General features: G+C 38.7%; 1 protein-coding gene across 2 annotated transcripts; it reads right to left on the reverse strand.

The window, feature by feature from the left end:
* Positions 1-9,652: 9,652 nt before the first annotated feature.
* LOC140514309 (uncharacterized) lies at positions 9,653-18,177 on the reverse strand. 2 transcript variants are annotated; one of them, XM_072624491.1, is made up of 5 exons: positions 18,069-18,177; positions 15,883-15,946; positions 14,444-14,473; positions 12,857-13,347; positions 9,653-9,838 (listed from the first exon to the last, which is right to left on the reverse strand). In XM_072624491.1, exons 2-4 carry the CDS (start codon positions 15,934-15,936, stop codon positions 12,895-12,897), a joined length of 537 nt encoding a protein of 178 aa, XP_072480592.1. In that variant the 5' UTR covers positions 15,937-15,946; positions 18,069-18,177; the 3' UTR covers positions 9,653-9,838; positions 12,857-12,894. The 2 variants fall into 2 exon arrangements, with proteins under 2 accessions (XP_072480592.1, XP_072480591.1); XM_072624490.1 differs by having other exon boundaries at positions 12,870-13,347; positions 18,069-18,174.
* Positions 18,178-24,165: the final 5,988 nt, after the last annotated feature.

Here is a 24,165-nt window from a genome sequence, read left to right on the forward strand (position 1 = left end):
TGATACAGTAGTCACAACCAGTGGTGCATTTCTTGCATTTGGAACAAAAAATACCATAAAAATAGTTGACATCTGTCTAGCACCTGTGGCATACCAGGTGCCGTGTTAAGCACTCTATGAATATGATTTCATTTGATCTTCACTACATACCTGGGAAATGGGTGCTATTATCATTGCCATTTTACAGATAAGGAAACTGAGGCAAATAGAGGTTAAGTGACTTGTCCATGGTCAAACAGTTTAGTTTGAGGCTGAATTTGAACTCAAATCTGATGCTCTATCCACTAGCCTCACCTAGCTTCACTACTCCTCTTCCCCATAGGGAAAAAAAAAGCATAAGAAATCACGTGGCTTTCACTAAAGTTTTATTAGTACTAATATTTTAGTGATAACAGAGAGGATATTTGTCCCACTAAAATAAAATATTGTTTTCAGAATATTTCATCTTTATATCATCCTTTAAAATGTCTTTTTGTGTATGTTTTATAATGTACATAATCAAAACATAGTAGTGCCTATAAATAATTTACAAATAAGAGAATAGATACCTATTTGGAGTGTATGGTCAAAACTATTTTATAGGAGTGTGTGGTAAAAAGAGCTTTGGAGTCCACTCTCCTACTCAGTGAACTCTAATGGTTCCAAATTGCCTTTAAAATCAAGGATAAACTGCTTTGTCCACCTACAGCCAGTCTACCTTTCCAGTCTTGTTGCACACCATTGCTCTTCTCATACTTTTGGATCCATCCAAGCTGGCATTCTTGCTTAATAATATTTAATATTATCTTAATATATATTAATATTCTTGCTTAATAATACTTAATATTATCTTAATAATCTGTCTTTCTTCCCCATGTCTTTACATAGGATTGTGCCTCATGCCTGGAATGCCCCCTTTCCTTGTCTCCACTTAGAATTCCTTTCCTATTTCAAAACATGTTCCAAATGACACCTCCAACATGAAGCCTTTCCTTCTCCCCCCATCACACAGCTCTTAGTAAGAAACATTCCCCAAAGAAAAATTACCTTGTGTTTATATTCTTCCCAAATAGAATATAAGCCCCTTGAGGACAGGGACAATTTCATCTTTGTACCTCTAGCACCACCATGAATTTTTAATTCAACATCAATAATGATCAATCTGGCTTTTAATGAATACTTATTGATTTCTTAGCATTATTATTTGTAAACACAAGTCAAGATTGTACTCTTGATCCCTGTCCCCCAAACCCAGGTAATACACACACACACACACACAACTTAATCTTTAGACTATGTTATGTTTTGGGATAATAAAAAATACTACCAATTTAGTGATTGAGGGCTCAACAATACGTCATTTCATATTTCTTAAAAACCAGACCTGACCATGACACCCTTGCCTTATCTTAGGTTGTTGTCATGGACATACTAGCTGTACCCTGGGCCAAGCTTTGAATGAAGAAAGGAGTGACAATGAAGACAGAAGAGAGATAATAGAGGAGTGTGTCCCCCCAAGCCTTTGGGGTCACCCAAGTTGGTACCTTGAGAGGGGTCCCTTCCCTTCTGTCCTGGTCAGATGTTGCCACTTCTTGACCCTGTTACTAGACTCAGTTACTTGTTGATTCCCAAAGAAAATGAAGAGACAGACTGATTGTGTCTTGGTCTAATAAAGGAACCGGACTTCACGTTTGTCCCTCCTACTTTTTGTCTAGTGGGGGGAGAAAGGAAGAGTTTCATGAAGAAGGAATTGCTTCAGGTTAATCCTGAAACAAAGATAGAACAGATGCTGCCTGTGAAATAGGCAGTTGGCCTTAAAGTATTCTCTTCTCCGGAACATTGTGATGTATTATATCTTTTCTTTGGAAAGGGTAGGGATACAGTCATTTACAAACTTCATGGTAATTTTCAAAAATTTAACTCTAAAAAGCCTACAGTTCATTTTAAAATATTTTTTTCTAAAGAAAAATAGCTTACTTAAATATCTAAGATTCATTTACTAATTTATGTACCATCAAATATTCTTATTTTCTTGGACCTTGATTAACTCTTTATTTTTTACGTTTCAATTCCTTATTCCACAGTTGTTTTTTAATTAGGGGAAAATGTTCAGTTATGGCTAAGGGGACTTCTTGACTAAATTAACAAAAGTATTCTTATCCTGAGCAGTGAGGGAAAACTTTCTATTAGGTGGATAAACCAATAAAAAAATTCTACAAGAATAAGGGAAAAATGAGAAAGCAGAAATTCCTAGATTTCTGTTAATGTTGTCCTTTCTAGGCCTTTCCCCCATTTCAGTTATGTGATTAAGAAAATGAGAAATAATTATCTTTGATTATACACATTATATTCAAAGTGATCTACACACTGTTGTAAAAATGTTTCCTCACATGCAGTTGGTCCAAGTTAAGACTACCGCAGGAATGACCCGTGGGATTGTGAGACTAGCAATATAGTTTCATAGCTGCTCAAGAAGTCCCAAGTTCAGATCCTACCTCCAAAATAGCCTAATGCCATTAATAAACCTCTCCAGGCCAGACAACTTCCTAAGACTCTGAATGACAGCTGTGTTGTCGTTAACATGATCCGTTTCACGTTATTCATCTGCATCCTCACTTGTCCATGTGGTATCTTTTTTTTTGAATTTTTAATTCAACATCAATATTGATCATTCCCAACTCCATGCAGAATGTGGGCTCACTGCCTCCTCCCCAGCCATGACGCAGCTTACCAACACACTTAGGTCAAGAGTCACAGATGAACATAAATAACCTGGGGAGGGGAGGAGGGGTTGGAGTAGGTGGGGTGAATTGCCATTCTTAACACGTAGGACTTTGGTGTGATAATTGGTATCAAAATAAGTGCTGTGCCAGTCACAGAACAATCCAGAATATTGTCTTTTCACGAGAACTGAGATAATCCCTTGAAAGCCAAAAATATGACAGACACTGAAACTCCAAGGACGATTTGATTCGTGATGAAATCAGGACCTTTTCCTTTCCCAGTTTTCCATTTGCCTTAAAATGCCAAGATCATCTGAGATTCTTCTGAATTCTTAGCCATTTGAGGGAGGCTTTTGGGGGATAGGCTTCTGCTTCTGGATATTTTTCTCTTCAGTGCCTTGAAACTTCTGACTTAGGGCCATTAATTCCTAAGGAAAACAGAGAAAGAAATAAAATAGAAGAAAGGAAAGAAAAGAAAATGAAAAAATCATGACTTGGTAGCCTTTTTGTGGATTTTTTGGTAATGTGTTATTATTGTACCCGGTGTCCTTGTGCCATACACCTGCCACTTTAAAAAATATTTATCTTTTAGTTTGTCACATCTCCCCTAAAAATAAAATAGCTTCAAGAAAGTTTTAGGAAAAGAAAACAAAACTCCTTTACTCTTTGGCAGAATGATTTAAAACGACAACAAAAAAATGATGATGTGAACCTCTTAAAGTGGATCATGGGAGCCTAGATTTTGCATTGAAAATATCCTTAGGAATCACCTGGTCCAACTTTCATTTTACAAAAAGGAAACTGTGGGTCAGAGAGTTTAGAAGATCTGTGTCTATGTTTAGATATATGTATGTGTGGGCAACTAAGTGGTGCAGTGGATAGAGTAGTTTCAGGAAGACTCATTTTCCTGAGTTTAAATCTGGCCTGAAACACTTAGACAAATCACTTAACCCTGTTTGCCTCAATTTTCTCACCTGTAAAATGATCCAGAGAAGGAAATGGCAAACCATTTCAGTGTCTTTTTCAAGAAAACCCCAGATGGGGTCATGAAGAGTCAAGTGTGACTGAAATGACTGAACAACAAATATGTATGTTTATTTTGTACATGTATTTGCGTATAAAATATCCATTATATTTACTTAATACACATGTATACTTTAGATCTATAGTTATAGCTGTACATAGCTATGTTACACACCCACACACACATATACGCACACATATAAGGATGGAGCCCAGACCTGTGATTTTACTGCTATAAAAACTCTTAGATGAGGAAATTCTCTTTAATAACACTCTGCCTGAGATTGTACAGCCTGTATAGTCAGAAATGAGGATGTACAACATTCTGGCAGTTCTTGGTTTTGGTCGTATAAAAATAAAAAACACTTTTTATATAAATAAACTCAGATCTAAATAACTGAGGTTGTATTTATTGGTAATAGGTAGGTAAAGTCAATATAATTTTAAAAATGACAGTTTTACCTAACTAATCTATTTATTCAACATCATCACAGTTAAATTAGTAAAAAATTATTTTACTGAAATAGAAAAAATAATAATAAAATTCATTTGGAAGAAGAAAAGGTCAAGAATGTCAAAGAAGCCAGAGGAAAAGGATGGATGTGAAGTGATTAGATTCAACAGTATCGGACTTTAAACTATATTATAATGTGAGAGCATTGTGGAAGGGTAAAAAGGATAACTTCAATTATTTTAAATTAAAATTTTCTTGTATAAAAATACCTATGTAGCCAAGAATAGAAGGAATGCAGAAAATTAGGTAAAAAAGTTTCACAATCTCTCAGATAGTTTGTGATTGGGTTGGAAAATTGCTGTGAAGTAGGAAATGATGAGCTGGTTGATTTAGAAAAACATGGAAAGACTTGGACTTATGAAGGAAGATGCTCTCCACCTCAAGAGAAGCAGATGATAGAAGTAAATAAGCATAAAACAGTCTTATATATGTGTATGTTTATAGATATCTATTTATACGTATATATCCTTGCTTAATTGTAGCCTGCTTCAGGGTGGGTTGGGGGAATAAAAAGTACACAAGTGAGAACAAAATAAAACCAACAAAGAAAAGCCAGACAGCTTTGAAAGCAATGTAATGTTTATTATATAGGTTCTCTTGAAATGGAAATTTATTATTTTATATTGAATCCTCTCATGGTCTGCTGTATACATGGTGATGGTCTTTTTTCTTTTCTCATTTTGTATTTAAGTTTAAAATAAAAAAAAAAAGCACAGAAAACTAATTCTAGGACCAAGAAATGAATTTCGAATATTTCCTAATATATGTACAGATTCCATTATTTCTATAAATACTGTTTAATTGTAATCATAGAAGTCCTTTATGTTTCATAGAAAGTTTAATCCTGAATATTCTGTGTATTCTAGAGTTATTCTTAATGGAATTTTTCTTCACATTTTTTCTTTGTGGCTTTTGTTAGTAAGATGCAGAAAAGCTGATTCTGTTAACTTATTTTTTGAACTGTTTTAATGACCTTGATTATTTTTAATTGATTCTCTAGGACTTCCCAAGAAATAATCATCTCTCATGTAAGTAGGGATGATTTTACTTACCACTTATAAATTCATTCTTTCTCATTTTACAGGTTTAAGTAGCATTTCCAGCACCATGTCAAATGATGGTGGAGAAAGGAAGCATTTTTGTTCTATCGCTGAAGATACTCAAAGGGTAGTAATGAATTATGCTCTCCATCTCTTGCAGGATTAATATTTGTAAGAGCCACATCAGGAAAAGGGCACCCAGGGCAAGATCTGGCAGTAATTTAGAAGAAGGAGCTCAAACATGTACCTTAGAAACCTTAATTCCATGAGAAAATGCCAAGATTAAGAACCAAATAAATAAGTGTAAGGTGTATGAATAAAAAAAAATCTGAAATAGAAGAAGAGGATAATTTGCTATGCATCATGTGAATCCAGAAAAGCAGGAGTTGTAATGAGGTCATCAGACAGAGGATGGAATGTCTAAGTTACCTACAGGGCATATGTAATACATGCACCTCTTTGAGTTTATACCTATCCCTAATACATGAGTAAGAAAGCATAAAAAGCAAAAAAAAAGTCCAGTTAAATAGCAATAATAACATGAGTAGGTCTACAAAGAGCAAACAAATATAATCATTCATTTAAGCACAAATAAGCGATAAGCAGTGCAGAGGCAGCAAACAGGCATTGCTCTATTATTAAACACAAAGGCAAATGCAGATGAGAGCAAAGTGTCCCGCCGTGGAGTCAGGAAGACCTGAGTTCAAATCTGCCCTCAGACACTTAATAGCTACGTGACCCTGGGCAAGTAACTTAACCCTGCCTCAGTTTCTTCATCTGTAAAATGAGCTGGAGAAGGAAATGGCAAACCACTGTAGTACCTTTGCCAGGAAAATCCCAAATGGGATTTTGAAGAGTTGGCTATGACTGAAAACGACTGAAAAACAAATAGACTCTTTGCTAATAACGTACTCAATAGTTTTGGTTGATGTCTATTAGGGGTATTAGTCTGTAGAAGGGCTTCTAAACCTGAAATGTGGTCTGTGAACTTGGATGGAAAAAATTACACCTTTATTCTTAATAACTGAATTTTATCATTTCTTCCAGTTATTTAAAGACAATCTGAGATTTCCACAGATTTCATTGCCAAAGGGTTCCATGACATACACAAAACTTAAGAACTTCTGTTTCTTTTTTTCACTTTGTGTTTCCATGGTTTGGATATTAAGATCATATTTGTATCACAGAAGAAATTTGTAGGATCTTTTCTAATTTTTTTGGCCATCAGTTCATGTAATAATTCAAATTATCTTTGATGATTGTATAGAGTTAATTTGTAGATTCTCTTGTCCCTGGGGTTGGTAATTGGTGATACACTTCATCTTCTTCAGTTGTATTATTCATTTTACCATCTGGTACAAAAGGTCCACAAAAGGTATTACTAGTAAAAGAGTAAGCAAATGACTTTTCCCTGGGTACAGAACACTTTTCAGCTGAATATCACTTTGGTGGCAATATTCTGTTTTGCTTCTTGTTTGTGTCTGACTCGTGGGAAAACCTTGGTTTTTCCTTGGGATGGGGCTCCTTTGCATGTCTGTTACTAGTAATTATGTCACCTGAGACCAAACATTTGGTGGGGACAGGGGGGACAGAGATAAGGAAGGACCAGTGAAGGAGGAGCCAGAGAGAATGAATCCAACTGGATGGGAAGTTGTGGGAGGTGGTGGTGGAAGGTGGTGCAGAGATGAGGGTACCAGTGAAAAAGATGGTCTGACTGTGAGTCCTTATTGTAGACTCAACTCAGGTACAATTTTGACAAAAATAAGGCACAATAAAGGAAGTTTCCTTTGTTGAAACACAGCAAAGATATAGAAGGATATGGCAGTACTTAGTCCCACTAGTCTTCATCATGGAAGATGATTGTAACTCCGTCATGCATTGAAATGCATGTGGTCAGTAAGTCATTGGGGTAGAGTGACTGGTACAGTCTTAGGCTCCCACCAAGTCTGAGAGGCACTGACTACATGCCCTTGTACCCCCAGCCCAAGAAGCTGCATTAGGGAAGGGGGGACCAATCGGGTTTTGTATGGGAAGGAAGTTGGGGAAGTCGTGTTAAGAAAACCTTGGTTCTATGGCAGCCACTTACAGATTGGGGAGGAAATCAGGTCAGCAAGAAAGGAATCGTGGCGAAGGGACCACAGGGTGAAAACTACAGGAGATTATTCCATAAATAGGGGCCAGTGAAAGACCATAAAGTGAGGCTTAGAAATGGTGTTTCCATGGTAAAGAATCATTAGAAAGCAGTATCTAGGTGCAAATGTCCATTTGACACATGCTCCTGATGGCTCTGATCCAATGTCATGATTACTGACTGTATTCCTCCTGGAATATCCCAATACTAGCATCGCAGTCTGCTTGTTGCTGCCATTTTCTCCTTTGCTTAAAGAGGAAGAGATAATAGTACCCACTGGAAGTGTAAAGCATTCTTAAGCATTTCCAGGCTGGTGCCTTCCTTCTAGGAATGCAGTGGAAGATCAGACTGGGGGCTTCAGTTCTTCAGTGAATTCCCACAAGAACCCCATCATGAATGTAAATGCGGACTGACCTGACCAATTGGAAATTTCTGGCTCTGTGATCCTAGGCAAGTCATTTGATTTTTTTTAGCCCCAGTTTCCTCTCCAGGAAAGCAGGATTAATATTAGCATCTCCCTCACAGGATTGTGGTGAGGGGCAAATAAGATGACCCATGTAAGGCCCTTGGCAAACTGGTCCTTGTTGTTACTGAGAGGTGGTCAGGTGTGGTGGCTAGAGAGCTGGTCTTGGAACCAGGAATATCTGATTTGGAGCCCTGCCCCTGTCCTGTATTGGTTCTGTGATACCCATTTGTGCTCAATGAGCCTGTCTTCACTATTCCTCTAGGAGTCTAAGCTGCAGAGAAGGTGCTATGCTGCATTGCTGGAGGGAGTTTCCTCACCTGGAAATTCCCCTATCACAGGTCACTATTACCAATAATTTAAACTCTTCTTCTACCAAACTTGTACTTCTTTATTCCTGCTTCTGTTCCTTGAATTTAAGCAAAAATAAAAAGTTGAATCCCTCTTTTAGAAGACAATCATTTAAATACTTCCTCTCTAGGCCAAACATTCCCAGACTGTTCAACCAACTACATATTCCTGGCACACAGTGGCCTTAATAAACACTTCTTGACTGGACTTATATAGTGTTTTTCCAGTTCTGAAACTTTCCTGGTCTATCATTCTAGGTTGGTCAGATCTCTTTGTAGCCTGATTCTATCTTCCAGTGTATCTTCCCAGGTTTGTGTTAAACACAAAATTGATAAGCATGCTATCCATACTTTCATCCAAGTCATTAATAAAAACAAAATAATGCCAAGGACGGTTCCCTGGGGGCATGCCACCACTGTCTAGGTTGGCATAGATCCACTAATAATCACACTTTGGATCCAGTAGCTCAACTGGGACCAAATCTATTTGAATGTATTGTTATCCACCCCATATCTTGTCTGTTTGTCCACAAAGGTATTGTGAAAGACATTATTGAATGCTTGCACCGTGTCTATGACATATGCTTGACTTACTAGGCTAGTAGTCCTGCCTCCACCTCCCACCCCCACCAACTTAAATTAGACTGGAATTCCAGGGATGACCTCTAAGCCCTTCTGAGCTCATGGAACTGATGCCTTTGCTTGGTTATCCATTGCTTCCTTGGGTTCTAAGCACGTTCTTTGGGAAGTTATTTTGAACAAAATGCCCCAATGTAAATTAGAAACCCACAGCTACCATGAACACCAGGGGGACACTGAATGCAGTCTTGTCATTGGCCAAGAATAACATGGTCAGTGGGTACCCTCCCCTCCAATTTCTTGTACCTTCTGTGGCTGAAGTCAGTTGGCAGCTAGATAGGATATTTCCATAATCTCTGGAGAGAGAGCTTGAAGAAATCTCAGAGGCCTTTTGGTTAAATTCTCCTCATTTTACAGTTGAGGAAACTGAAGTCTGTGGAAGTTCAGTGACTTGTTGAAAGACGCAAAGGTAGTAAGCATCAGAGGCAAGGTTGGAACCTGGTACCCTGACTCACAAGCCACTTCTCTTTCCATCATATCATGTCGTTGTTCAGCTGTTTTTCAGTTGTGTCTGACTCTTTGTGACCTCCTTTGGGGTTTCTTGGCAAAGACACTGAAGCGGTTTGCCATTTCCTTCTGCAGCTCATTTTAAAGATGAGGAAACTGAGGCAAACAAGGTTAAATTACTTGCCTAGGCTAGTAGGTGTCTGAGGCCAGATTTGAACTCATGAAGTTGAGAATTCCTCACTCTAGGTATGGCACTCTACGCACTAAAGCACCACCCCCCTGCACAATACTGAAGCTGAAATGTGATCAATCCCAATTAAGTGTTGAAAAGAATCAAAGAAAATAAAGCGACATTAAGTTGTTTTAATTCTGTTAAGAGACAAAGAAATGAAATATGGCACAAATGGAAAGCTTGAGGGAACTGAATCTATGTCCTTCAAGGTCGCAGACTGTCCAGTGAAAGCAGGGCGGTAGATTCTTCCCCATGGCCTTGGGAGAGCTTCATTTCAGCAGTTAGTTGCATCAGGACCTATGACAAAGTATAATATCTGAGGCATTAACTTTCTAATTCAATCTGATCATTAGCTTTTTTCATCTTACCAATAGTACTCAACCCATATAAAAGACTTTAACTAGACACTCAGAGAAGGTCAATTCATAGAACATTAAACTTAACTTTGTACCATGACTTACAGAGCTTGACCTTTACAAGATTTAAACTCATAAAGCCTTGAATCTGATCAACAATGACTTTTGATAGCTAGCCTGCTCCGTTCCAGCAATGAAAATTTAGACAAATACTCTGTCCCTTAAGACATCATCTTCCTTTGGGTTTTAATAGGAAACAATCCTAGGCTGTGTTGTACTTAAAAGCAAACTGGGATGATTGTGTCAGTGTGGATACTTGGATCCACCAATGAAGATTGACAATCCTCTGTAATTACTGAGTAGTCGATGTCCTAGAGTAACTCCTTGGCAACCAGCTTTAGCAGGAGAATGCAAGCAGGAGACATTTTGGTTTTTGCCTCTGTGTCCCCAGTGTCCACCATTTTGAGGAAGAACTAGGAAAGCCATATTCTCTAGTTCTGGTATGTAATAGGTACTCAGTTAATATTTGTTTGAATTGAATGAGCCTTTGGTATTTTGTATTTTCTTTCATTTTTTAAGTTTTTAGGATCAAGATTTCTATAATAAGGAGGATGTTAAAGGAGATAATATATGCAAATAACTTGGAAAAACTGAAAATGATATATACCTATTAGATCCCATTATGATATAATAAATGTTAATTATCATTAAATAATAAAATATTAATAATGCTGCTAGTAGTATCAATAATAAAGATGAAATAATGACTATTTCACTAAAAGTAACTAATCTTAGAGACTATAGTATTGCACATTGAATTAATTGACCATTTTGTTGGCTCCATTCATTTCCTCTTACCTGGAACCCTCTTAAAGAATACTGATAATTTCTAAATTGCTTTAGACCTTGGAATGCTTCACTTTTTTTTATCAGTGTGTCCTGATTACCTGAAATAACACTTGCAAAGATGCCCAGGTATCTCTGCCTGAGAATGAGAGGATCTCAGAGTTGGAAGGGACTCCAGAGCAATCCTTACAGCCCCCTCAAAAAAGCATCCCAGTCCAACCCACATCTAGATAAGAATACCTCATTCTTAACAAGTGGTCCTCCAGCCTTTGTTTGGAGGTGGGAACCCATGAATTTTGCAGGTGGTTAACTCTTCTTTGAGATCGTTCTAATCATTGGGACATTTTTCTTGACTTCCGGCTTAAATTTGTCCCTCTACTTTCCACCCATTGCTCCTGATCCTGAGTTCTACTGCCAAGCAGAACATTGCTATCTCTTTTATATTATGGTAGTACTTCAAACTCTTGAAGATCATATTATGTCCTGCCTAAGTCTTCTATTTTCTAAGTCCCAGTTCCTTCAACTGGTCTTTACATGGCAGGACAAACAAAAACAATATGGCAGGATCTTAAATCTTCTCATGGTCTTAGTTGACCTCCTCTGGTTAAAACTCTAGGGTTCATAATTGTACATGATTCTCTAGGTAAGGACTGGTCGGGACAGAGAACAATGGACTATCACCTCCCAACCCCAGGCAATCTTGTATAATTTAAGCTATAGTAGCTCTAAGTCTCCTGTATCACAGTCTTGAATCATATGGACCTTTCTAAAACCATTTAGAACTTTTCAGACAAACTGCTATCTAGCCATGCCTTCCCTTCTTCATACTTGGGAAGCTGGGGTTTTTTTGTATCCCAAGTATAAAACTTTATATACATTTATCCCAATTAAAATTTAATCTTATTAGCTTTGTCCAAATATTCTATCGCCTCAATCTTTCCCATCATCTTTGTGCCATCTGTAAATCTGATGAGTGTAATATTAAAAACTTCCTTTACCTGTATTCTTCTGCTTTAACAAAAGACATGGAAAATAATTGCCAATGGAACTAAAAATTTCTTAGTAGAAAAATGAATAGAATCATAGAACTATGTTAAAAAAAAGTTAAAGATATGCTGCAAGTCACTCAGTCAACAAGTATTTATTAAGCATTTATATGTTTGCCATTTTTGCTAAGTACTGGGGATCCAAAGAAAGGCAAGAAACAATCCCTGCTCTCAAGTGCTTAAATATTACATATACAGTTATCCCTTCCACATCCAATTTTTCCCATTGAGGTTTCCATATATTGGCATAAGAAATTAAATGGGAACTTTTGGGGAATTTTGTAGACGCAGTAGAGGACACACAAAGGCCAGTAGACAACACAGGAGAAGTTTAGAACTCAGCAATACATAAAATATATGTGTAGGATTGTATAGTATCAACATATTTTATCTTTTAATATCATAATAATTTAGACTTCTTCAGTATGAAAGGAGGGCCAAAAATTTTTATGTGGATTTTCCAGATCATGAGGCAGCACCACGCCCCACACACCCACAATGTGGAGAGCAAATCTGTATACAAAAATGTATAAAAAGTCTTCCATATCAGGGCTCTTAAGGTCATATAAGAGACCTATCATGGTGTGTCACCAACGAGAAAGAAGAGTAGGATGGCATAGGAGCACACTATTAGGATCCTGACATGCTATTTGTTTCAATTGTTTTTTGATGTCTCATTAAATCTGAATAACAACTGTTGGTTCATCTCAGGGAGGTTGAAAATAAGGTGGAGAAGATAAAAAATGGTAAATTGAATTTGAGTGTTTAAAGAGTGAGGTTATGATATCTTTTGTCTATATTTCTATTGTCTATGGATTAAGATAATATTTGTGAAATGCTAAGACAGTGCCCGACACATAGTGTTAACAGATTCTTATTCCTCTCCCTTCCCCTACCCCTCAGACAATGTTATCTCTAACGGTCTCAATCTCTATTAGATATAAATACCATTCATCTGATTCATCTGCCATCTCTTTCTCTGTATCTCTTTATCCATCCATCCATCCATTTGTCCATCTGTCTGTCCATCCATCTATCTATGTATCTATCGAATTATTGATAATTACCCTTTGTTTTTACCTTGTCTTCATAGAAACCTTCCTTCTTATGCCTCCTGTGCAGGGGTTGGGGAAGTTGGAATTGCAGCAGTTATGCTGTCCTCTCTGGTCACAAACATGGAGGAGACAGCTGGGATGTCTGTAGTGCTCACGGTGTTAGTGATGGGAAGGGTGGTGGTCTGAAAGGAAGTTGTGGGGCTGTTGATTGGATTTGATGATGTTGGAGGCTGAGCATAGTGGGGGGGATTAAAAGTGAGTGCAGGGTGTAGGTTTCTGGGAAACACAGACCAAGGATGGATATTGGGCAGCAGTGGCACGTAGGAGGAATATAGTTTCCACCAAGCTACTCTAGAGAAATATGGATGACGTACATATGCCCTTGGTGGAAAAGCAACTGGTACATATGGTTCATGTGTATGTGGGGTATAGACATATTGGACAGGGGACCATCTGAGTGGCTGTTGTCTCAGCTCAGACTGTCTTTCATTTTGTTTATCACACTGCAAATAAAAAAAAAGAGAACAGATAGAAGCTTATTTTCATACCACACATTGGACTCTGGAAACCTCTCAACGTGGCAGTATTTGAAAGCACACATCATTATATTTCACCTTGGGAAAAAACCAGATTAAATGAATTATCCTTGATGTTCAGATGATTTTGTCTGGGTGGTTTTACCTCCTTACCCTAGACTCTGTGTAATTATGTTTGTTGTTTCAAATAGCACATGAAGAAACTCCGTAGGAGACCTTGACATTCTAAAAGAATGCATTCATTTATCCTGCCCATATTCCATGCAGAAAGTGAATCATCCAGGATCACTTCTGGATAACATTTCTTACAAGCCAAATAGGGGCAGATGGATGGAATAATGAATTCAAAGAGACCTAGAACATTATGACTTGGGATTTCTTTTCAGTCTTATCTTTTTGAATGTCAGTGTAGAGTCTTGAACTTCCTGTATTTATTGACAAATGTTCTAACACCCAAAGACAAGGAAACTAATTGTGAATGGAGCTACAAATTTGACTGGTGCTCTTTCCTCTTGCACAGCATATGAAAAAATGAGAGACCTGCAAGTGCTCAGAGAATTATTAGGGTTCTTAAGGTTCTTTTATTAGAATCAGCTTAGTATATTAGAGAGGGAGTTGGTTTGGGAGTTGTCAAAGCCTGGGTTCAAAGCCCATTTCTGACCACTCCTGCCTGTGTGACCCTGGACTTCAATGCTATAGACAGCCTTTAAGACGATAAGTCGCAGAGGTGGTGCCACTTTTGCTGGTAGAGGGAGCTTCCCCACCAGGAATTCCCTAGAGAGGGGAGTCACAGCCCTGGGGTTGTACTTCCTATGTGGTTCACACTCCTTACTGATTCCTAAGGAGGAAAGAGGATGAATATCGATGCAAGGCTTTTCAGTTGGATTTTGAGAGTAAAACGAGTTGATTTCCACTCCCAGAGGTTATTTTTGGAAGCTCATCAGCTCACTTCTGGGATCTAAGTTCTTAGGTTTTGAAGAGCAGGCATTTGTATGTTTTTAGTGCCTTTCACAAAATGTACATTAGTCATTGTGATGTTCTGGAAAAAAATAAAAGGACTTACAGGCCATTTTTCCAAGTCCAAGTCAGCATTCTGATGTGGTGCAGAGACAGGAGCAGTAAGAAATGCAAGGAGAAAGCTAGTTAGACACAAACCAAATTTGCTCACTTCTATACAAGTTTCTGCTCATTGAATGTAGTGAGGATTTTTTTAAAAAAAAGTTTTCTTATGTTTTTGCAATATAACTTCCAGGAGATGTTTTCTGTGGCTCTAGAATTGGATTTCAGACCCATTTGCCCTCAGGCAGAGGAAATCCAAAATGGAAATGCTGGAGGGGTCGCATTCCACTCCAGCCCAAAAGACACTGAGGCTCCAAAGGATACTGCTGGACGTGGAGCTTTTGAGGTAATCTGTGATAGAAGCATTTGAGCAGACAGAGCAGAAGAGGGAGAGGAGAGCATTCCGCAGTGTGGGGATGATGGCAGCTCTGGTGCTGGTAGGTGTCTTGTGGTGTGAGCTCTGCACTGGGGACCTAAGTAGAGCAGGCTGACCTCAGTGGCCAAGGCTCCACTCCGTGCAACAAAGAATGTGGACTGAAGCTCTAAGTAGTGACTGCCTTAGGAGCTCGGGTGAGAGAGGGAGAGAGAGAGAGAGAGAGAGAGAGAGAGAGAGAGAGAGAGAGAGAGAGAGAGAGAGAGAGAGAGAGAGAGAGAGAGAGAGAGAGAGAGAGAGACAGAGAGAGAGAGACAGAGAGAGACAGAGAGAGACAGAGAGAGACAGAGAGAGACAGAGAGAGAGAGGGAGAGGGAGAGGGAGAGGGAGAGAGAGGAAGAGAGAGACTGAGAGAGACAGAGACAGAGACAGAGACAGAGAGAGACAGAGAGAGAGACAGAGAGAGAGGGATCTGAATCAATTCACACCTCCCCCCACCAGGCTATAAAGCCAAGTGAACCTCTGTTGAAAGTAGAGCTGGGTGGGTATCTTAGACCTTTGGTCCTTCAGACAAATCTCCCTTCTCTGAAGGATTTAGTAGACATGGAAAATAAAGCAAAAGTCAGATCCCTGGACTGCTTAGGGAGGTGTAGTCTGGAGAAAATCTTCTCTATTTCCTGATATAAGGAAAGAATTTAAAAATGAAAATATAAAAAAGGAGCCTGGGCCCAGCCCAATTTTGCCCTTATCTGCTGGTTATAACCACTTAATCTTTAAGGTTTATGAGGAATAGGAACACCAGTCCTCTATTTGTTGCTGTACCACTACCTCCCTATGTGACCTTGATGTAGTTTTTAATGATCTAGGCCTCCCTGTGCTCATCTGTAAAATGATGCTGCACTGGGTGTTTAAATCCCTCGTTCTATGAGGTCTGTGTTTCTAGCCAATGAACAATATCTTATTTGCAATAGAAAAGATGTCTCAAGTTAATTTTAAGAAAATATTTAAACTATCCAGATTTGAACTTTTCCTCTTGAAATTATATCATAAAACAAAACAGGTACACTTACCAAGAAGCACACCATTGCTGCCAGAATATGCACAGTCAAGAATAGGACCTTCATTGTTATTATCCTTAAAAAAGATACAGAATCCACATTATACATGTATTCTAAATAGTATCTAAGAGACTTAAAAGTTGGATGAAGCCCAAGACTGGATTTCTGACAGTCCCAGTATCTAACCACGGTCATCGTATTTGACTGCTCAGTTTAGTTGGTTAGGTGGTGGTTGTCCTTCATTCTCTAAGAGGACCAAAACTATATCACTATGTTGGGGTCACAGTGTAGTGTGTCTGACTGTGGCTGATACCTAACTGCTCAATGAAGGAAGTTAATTTACAGTCTCTGCAGATGCTTTGGTTAGAACATTTAGCAACTCATTGGGATAACTGAATATCCCCCTTTTCCCCCCATTGGTTCATTGAGTGACATCTATGTATTTGAATCCACATCACCCTATCTTGTAGGAAGATAACTGTAACATTTGAAAATTTTAATCTTTATACTTGAATATTTCAAAAGATTTGTGATCTCAATGGTAGGCACAATCCTTTACCTCTGTATTTTGCAGCACCTCTAAACCTTAGTAAATGTTTTTTTGAGTTGCTATGGATGAAAAGCAATCACTTGGTTAATGACCCTCTTGTGATCAGCGTATTTGTTAGTAAGGCCTTCACAGTTTATGACTAGGCCCATATAAAAAGACTTTTAAGACCTGCTGGAGTTTATGTTTCCCCGATACAGTCTTCAAGGACCTAGGTTACTTCCTTGCCATGATGATACACTTGAAAACTGGAATCTTATGGGAATAAAAAAAATCTTTCTTTGGTGTTTACCAGTGACTTTTATGGAATGTAATTATTAAAACCTCCAGACATTTTACTTGGGGAAAATTTAAATGGATTCAGATAGACACAAACCAACCACATGCACACATACACATTAAAACAAGGGAATGAATATGAATGCATATTCATTTCACCAAAATTGTTCAGATAATTATTGTTTTATACAACTGATCCCTAAGAGACCTCTGCAGTTAGGTGTATCTACTGCTGAGGAAATCAGTTGGTGAAAAATAACTCACTCTAAAACAAGTCTAAACAAATGATACGAACTGCAACATTCCATCTGGAGATGACCAACCTCAAAATTGAGAGTCACCTTTTTAAAAGCATAGATTGAAGAAGAGTCTATACATGACAAAAATTTTTTTTCTTCTCATAAGATAGACACTGGGCTGTGATTTCATTGCTATGAGGCAGTCCCAAAAGAAGAAACTTCCTTTAAGGGTGTAGACTGGAACCTTCTCTGAAACATGTCCTTAGAGCCAAGACATTGACGTGCTATGGTCACAGACTCAAGTGAAGCCACTGACCCAACAGTAACCAATGACTTTCGGAAAATCAATCCACCTTTCAAGTTTCTCATCAGTACCAGTCCTTATGCTTCCTCCTTCCAGGAGCTGTAGTGAAGGAAGCCTTTTGTAAGCCTTAAGAAGCTAAATAAATGTGAATTAACGTTATTATTATACAGGAGAAAACCAGCAAAGTTTGTTGATTCTCCTCATCTTCAAGAAATAATTCAACACAGGCTTTTCTATCAGTCACCAAAGTCAGTGCTAATTGTAGGCAAACCTGTCTGCTTAGCAACGTAATTATAACATTTGAAAACTATAATCGAAACTTAAATTAATAGAAGATAATTATAACACTTGAAAACTAAAATAGATTTCAAAATCAAAATGAATTTGTCACATAACAGAGCTTCTTGAAATGTCACAGATACCTACAAAGCATAATTTGGCATAACAAATACACTTCAGAATGACTCAAATTAAGTAGCTAAGTAATGACTGTTAGGGACATTTAAAACTCGAATGTGGCTAAATGAAAGGGACTGTTTTGGCCCCTTATTTTGAGTCTCCTTGAGGGTTTGCTTTGAGGCACCAATCTGTAGAAAGAGTCACATTAGGTTGGGGCTAAAATCTAGAGAATGTCCTATGTGTATACTTTTACAATTACTACCCTTGGTTTCCACCCAGAGAAAGACCCTCTCAACTAATGATAGGATGTGAGATACAGATAATGAGAACATTTATATTACAATATATCTCAAAGTATGTCAGGCTTAAAAAGGGGATTTAAAAGTTTGGGGGTTACCAATAAGGGATTAAGGCAAGAGATTTTTCTTACTTTTCAGGTCTTTTCGGTCAGATCTGGTTTCTGGATTGACTTGGCAATGAGTTGAGTTAGCCTTCTCAGTGACTGCTACCTGGATTGCCAGGATTAAAATAACTGAAGACTTATTAGGAGAGTTTTTGTGCCTTAAGTCATATTCTTCTACTTCCCTCCTACTTTTTACCCAATAGGGAAGAGGGAAAAAAAGAAGGTTGGAGGAAATTAGGTCATTTCCAAGTAAATTCTAGGTAATATTTTAGCCAGGGTCAAAAAGAGGGGAAGAAAGAATTACTAATCTTATAATCAAAAGTCCCATAGACTTGCATCTGGAAGAAACCTTAGAGATCACCTAATGACCATGAAATGACTTGCCCAAGATCACACAGGCAGGCAGTTTTGAAGTTCATATTTGAGCCCAGACCTTTACCTACAAAGCCAGTGTTCTTACTACTTCACCAGAATTAGAGAATCGTAGAATTCATAGATTGACCTGAAAGATTCATCTGTGAGGTCATTCTCCTTATTTTATAGATGAGATATCATTAGCCTTCTTTCTCAAAGATGTAATCTCTTATAGTACTTGTACCATATTTTTATGTGCCCATGTGTGTGTGTATATATGTATAAGAGGCAGGTATGTGGTACCACAATGTATCGGGCGCCGGGCATGGTGTGAGGAAGACTAATCTTCCTGAGTTCAAATCTGGCGTCAGACACCTACTAGCTGTGTGACTCTGGATAAGTCACTTAACCTCAGTTTCCTCATCTGTAAAATGAGCTGGAGAAGAAATGGCAAATCAATCCAGTATCTTTGCCAAGAAAACCCCAAATGGGGTCATGAAGAATCAGATACAACTGGACACCAACAAATAGAGGACTTTAAAGTTTGCAAAACTGTTTACAAGTCTTTTCTCATTTAATCCACAAAGTAATCCTGGAAGATAGGTGCTATTATTACCCCCATGTAACGATGAGGAAACTGAGGCAGGCAGAGATTCAGTGACTTGCCCAGTGTCACACAGCTAGTGAGTGTCTGAGACTGAATTTGAATTCATAACATCCTGGCTCCAGGTTCAGTGTTTGGGGCACTGTGGCACCAGCTAGCTGTCTGCTATTTCAATAATATTCAGAAATATATTGCCTTATATTTCACCATGTATGGAAGACATGGTGAAAAACATTTCATCCAGGGAATGTATGATTACAAATAAAGGGGAAGGAGGACAGTCATATAGTGAGAACAAACTAAGGCAAATGAATAGCTTGAGGGCTGCACTGGAACCCAGGGAATGTTAAAAGGTAATGGAAGACCCTAGAACCTCAGGTGGATTCTCCTGTGAAAGATTTATGAGAACACAAGAACGCAAATTGCATAGAATGAGAAAGCATAAATGGGCTGCTATCTGTCGTGCTGGGAGGAGTCCTGCATTAAGGAGATCACATCCATTTTTTAGTATGAACATTTCTTGAATACAGGAAAATATTCAATAACATGATGGGGTGATGTTCAAACATGAACAGTTTAGTTATGTAATAGTAACTTCAAAAACACAGTGGATAGAGCATTGATCCTGGAATGAAAAGTCAAACCCAGTCTCAAGGAGTTACTGTCTAGCAGAGTGACCCTGAGCTGTCTCCCTCAGTTTCCTCAACTAGAAAATGAGAATAAGAATAGCGACTTTTTCCAGCAGTTATCGGGAGGACAAAATGAGATAATATTTGTAAAGAGCTTAGCCTAGTGCTTGGCTTATAGTAGATGCTTCATAAATGATTGCTTCCTTCCTTCCTTCTCCTCTCCCTGCCTCCCTTCTGGTAGGTATATTGTAGTGGTGGCTGCCAATACTCACAAGTAATGTTGGCCTGGGGTTGTTTCAGGACTTCTCAAAATTACTCCTTTACCAAGAATTGGGTCAATGCTTGGAAAGTCATGAAGACGTATAGAAGATGGCAATGCTCAATCAGTTGGCAAAAGCTGTTTGCAGGCTTTCTCTTTCCCAGTAACTAACTTCTGAATCCCAAAGTGTGTCTGTCTGGGTCCCAACTTCTCCCCTTCCCTGTAGGCTGCCCAGACACTGAGCAGTTAGGTGTACTTGGCTGACTTGTCCGTCATGTGAAATCTTGTTCTACTCATCTATGGGAACTAAATATGAGCTTCATCTTACCTTTGCCCCACGGGTAGGGAATGATGTAGAATTAGACTCTCATTTGTTCATTTTTCTTATGATCAGGCCCGGCTCCAGAGGCATCCTTATGGAGGCGAAGTTTGGACCAAATTATGATCATTAGCACTCCTCTCAATGCTTTTATATAAGCTGAATCAAATGAAAATGAACATTAAGAGCAGCCCTGGAAGGGAGTAAAAAGAATGAACCACAAAAAGAAAAAATATAGCTTTAGTGAGATGTGGTGGAAGGGGGGCAGGGTGTTCTTATCTCATTGTTCAGGATGTGGTTGGGGGGAATAGTCATGAGATGATTGAACAGAGTATTACTATCTATCTATCTATCTATCTATCTATCTGTCTGTCTGTCTGTCTGTCTGTCTATCTATCTATCTATCTATCATATATCTGTCTATCCATTAATCTATCCACATCTATCTATATCTATCTACCTTTCTTTCTTTTTATCTATCAATCCATCTATCCATGTGTCTATCTTTGTCCATTCATCCATCCATCCATCCATCCATCCATCCATCCATCCATCCATCCATCCATCCATGGTATAGGCTCTGAAGATGAGCAGTAAGCTAGGCCCAGAATTAAATCAGAGGAAGAGAACAGGCTTGATTTTATTTTGTAAATAATGCACTTCTTTCAATATAAAAACCTCTTTGTAACACAGATTGTCCTGGTTTTAAATCTGACAATACCACAGAGGAATTAGGAATAGATCACCCCTAAGATTCTTTGCGTGTTCCATGTTTTCCATGGAAGTCTTTATCAGTGATCAGAAGTCACATTGAGGCATTATGGACAGAGTAGCATAGTAGGGCAACATTCTGGATGTCATAGTGGATTCATGGTCATCATACCTGTGCCAACCCAATGATGCACTTATTGTGGTAAGTGACCTTGATGGGGCAGATCACCTGACCCCTACGTCTCAGTTTCCTTATATGCTCAATAATCTAATAATAGTTCTGTGCATGTGATTAACCTGAATAAATTTGTAATAGAATGGTAACTTCAGAGGCATCTAGGAGGCAAAGGGAATAGATCTCACATCCTGGAATCAGAGAGAACTGAGTTCAAACTCACCCTCAGACATTCACTAGTTATGTTAATCTCAACCTCTGTCTGCCTTAGTTTTCTCATCTGTAAAATTGAGGTAATAATAGTACCACCTTCCAGAGATACTGGGAACATTAAATGAGATAATATTTTGTAATATTAAATGAGATAAAACTTGGGTTTTGCAAACCCCACAGTGCTCCTTAACTAACATAAAGGCTCTTTTACAAAGTAGAATGGAGTTGGGAGACCTGCAAGGGTTACTCTTCAGGCTGAGGTCTAGAAAGGTTCCCAGGTTGCCAGGACACTTCTGGGATCCCCTTGGGAATTTTGATTTATTCAGTAAGTGTCCGAGTGAGAAGTCAGGAAGACCTGGGTTCTAATCCTGTCTCTGACACATTATTGACTCTGTAACCCTTGGGCAAGCCCCTTCACCTCTCAGTGCTGTATATAGGCAGCGCTCTGAGTCTGAACTTGCAGAGGAGGGGTTGACCTGCTTTAATAGATAAAATTTCCTCACTTGGGAATTTCCCATACCAATGAATTTATAGTTCCAGTCCCACCTCTATCAAAACACACTCCCTGAAATCTGAACTAGTCCAAGAGTACCTGGGAGCCCAGAATAGATTTGGCAATTGGGGTGGTTTGGTCCGAAGAATCTATGAATCAAAGGTCTATGAGTCAGGAGACCCCAGCTATGCTTCCATCTCTCTGTTTCCTCATCTAAAGAGGAGCTTGGGCTGCATGATCTCTATGGCTCTTTGTTTCATGTCAGTAGTGCTCCCATTTGGTTATGAAGATTGGTCTATTCCAAATTTTCCTCGGATGTTTAGGAATGGCATAAGAGTTTCTAGAGGAGTCTATATTGGAATGTGACTAACCAGCTGATCTCGCTTTGCTCTCTGACTGTATTCTTATGGAGGGAATCTTATACTTGGAACTCAAAGGGAACTTGGAAGTTGCCTACTCCAATCTCTTCATTTTACAAATGAGGAAAGTGAGGCCCAGAAAAATGATGTAACCTCTCCAAGATCACACAAGTAGACAGAAGGTAGAATTATGAGTGACACCTCTTGAATTGCATACAGCTGCTGGTTGTCACCTCCTGTCAGGTAATTAGGTAATTGGTAGCCAAAGGTTATGATTCTCCTTGGATAGTCATTGCTGGATTATCCCAGAGACCAGAACAATTCCTGGAACTTGTGAAGGCACTTCCTTAGAATGAATGAACCAGGAAATAATATCCTCAGGGTAGTAATGTCCTCTAGGACTAGTAAGAGGATCCAGAAATAATTGTACTCACTGTGTAGTCATTTCCGGAGGTGCTATGCTCATTCCCTCCCTCTACGGCTCTCACAGAATTAATATTGTCAAGATACTTTTTCTGAAAGAAAATAGGTAGTGTGAAAATAATTGGGTGCTCAAGTCTTTTTACCACCGTCTTTGTTCCCTTGTTTTTCTCCCTTTTAGATTGAATGCCATTAAAAAATAGCAGAGAGTAGATGAAGAGACTTTAATTCAGTTCCTGACCTTGATTCATTGTTCAGCTGAGGTTCCATATCATGACTTCTCCAACTACATACTAAGCTCATTGAGGGCAAGAGGGGACAATTCTTTCTTAAATTTTTATTTCTCTCAGTGTTTACACATGTGTATAAGGACTTATACAAGTTCTTAATAAGCACTTGTTGAATTAAATTAAATTGAATTTCCTGAATGTAGCTAATATGGGTCAGATGATTGCTATATTGAACAAAGCAATGTACTTACTCCCTCAGACACTATTTTTTGAGCATTTAACCTCACCTTATCACCCGCCTCAGTTTCCTAAGGTCATGCACAGACCTAGAGTTAGAAGGGAACTTAGAAGTGGTATAGTCCATCAAAACTGAGACCTTAAAAGATGTTTTTCCTAATTCATAAAATTAAAGCAATCCTTGAACTATCAACACCACAAATGTGTTCTAGGAAGAGTGTGTATGTGCAGTTTAGTGAGGACATATTTACAAATTGTTTCCCAGGATTGTGCTCAATAGATTCTGTTGTCCAGGAAAGGCAGCAATGATGATAGAGTATTGGACAGTGTTTGGGGTTAGCGACAATGATCAAGAAATGGTGGTAGCGAGGAAGAGGCAGTGGGAAGCATTATGGGGAGCAGAGAAGGAGGACTGGGGAAATGAAGAAGAGGAGAGGGGTGAAGAGGAGGAGAGGGAGGACAAGGAATAGGAGAGGTGGAGTGGCAGAACATAGTTGAAGGGAAGTAGGGGACAAGGAGGAGGCAGATTGGGAGGATGAGGATCAGGAGGAGGAGGATGAAGACTCTCAGCTCTCTCTGGAGGTTCTGAGGGTGATGGACAGGTTGAAGGACATGGGCTGCCCCTTTCTTGAGCGTCTTTAGTAGACTGAAGACAGCTAAGCAGTTTCTGTATACCACCTCAATTTGCAATTTGGATATTTTGGTATGATTATTTACATGATTGTACCCCCTGTTTCTGGGATCATTTGATACTTGACAGGACTCTAATGCTGAAGAGAAAATAAGAGAACTGACTGGACTTGGCCATGAACTGATATTGTGTTGGCCAGATGATCAAGATCTTGTTAAGAATTATGTATGTGTGAAACCAGAGATCTGCTTCACGAGTGAATTAATCAGTCTGATAGAAAGTCTGAGTTCTAAGTTCAGCAGCAATTTCTCCAGCATGGATGTGAACATCTACAAAGAAAAAAAGATGATGGTGACATTATTTAATCCAAGTCTGCATGAGGAGATGATTGACACCGAGTCAAATCCTTTGTCTCCAGTGGCACAAACCCATCTTGAGAAAATGGAAAACCTTCATGGAATGCTGCTGGAGTCAAAGAAAACAATGGTGG

This window comes from Notamacropus eugenii, chromosome 7, assembly GCF_028372415.1.
Source record: "Notamacropus eugenii isolate mMacEug1 chromosome 7, mMacEug1.pri_v2, whole genome shotgun sequence".
NCBI lineage: Eukaryota > Metazoa > Chordata > Mammalia > Diprotodontia > Macropodidae > Notamacropus > Notamacropus eugenii.

Bases quoted from the DNA above. Each gene is read 5' to 3' on its own strand.
- LOC140514309 (XM_072624491.1), bottom strand. From the start codon at position 15,936: ATGAAGGTCCTATTCTTGACTGTGCATATTCTGGCAGCAATGGTGTGC. The intron at 14,474-15,882 runs GTAAGTGTACCT...GCACCACATCAG, and splicing joins CAGCAATGGTGTGCTTCTTG to AATGCTGACTTGGACTTGGA. The intron at 13,348-14,443 runs GTAAGTCCTTTT...TTTTATTTGCAG, and splicing joins TGGACTTGGAAAAATGGCCT to TGTGATAAACAAAATGAAAG.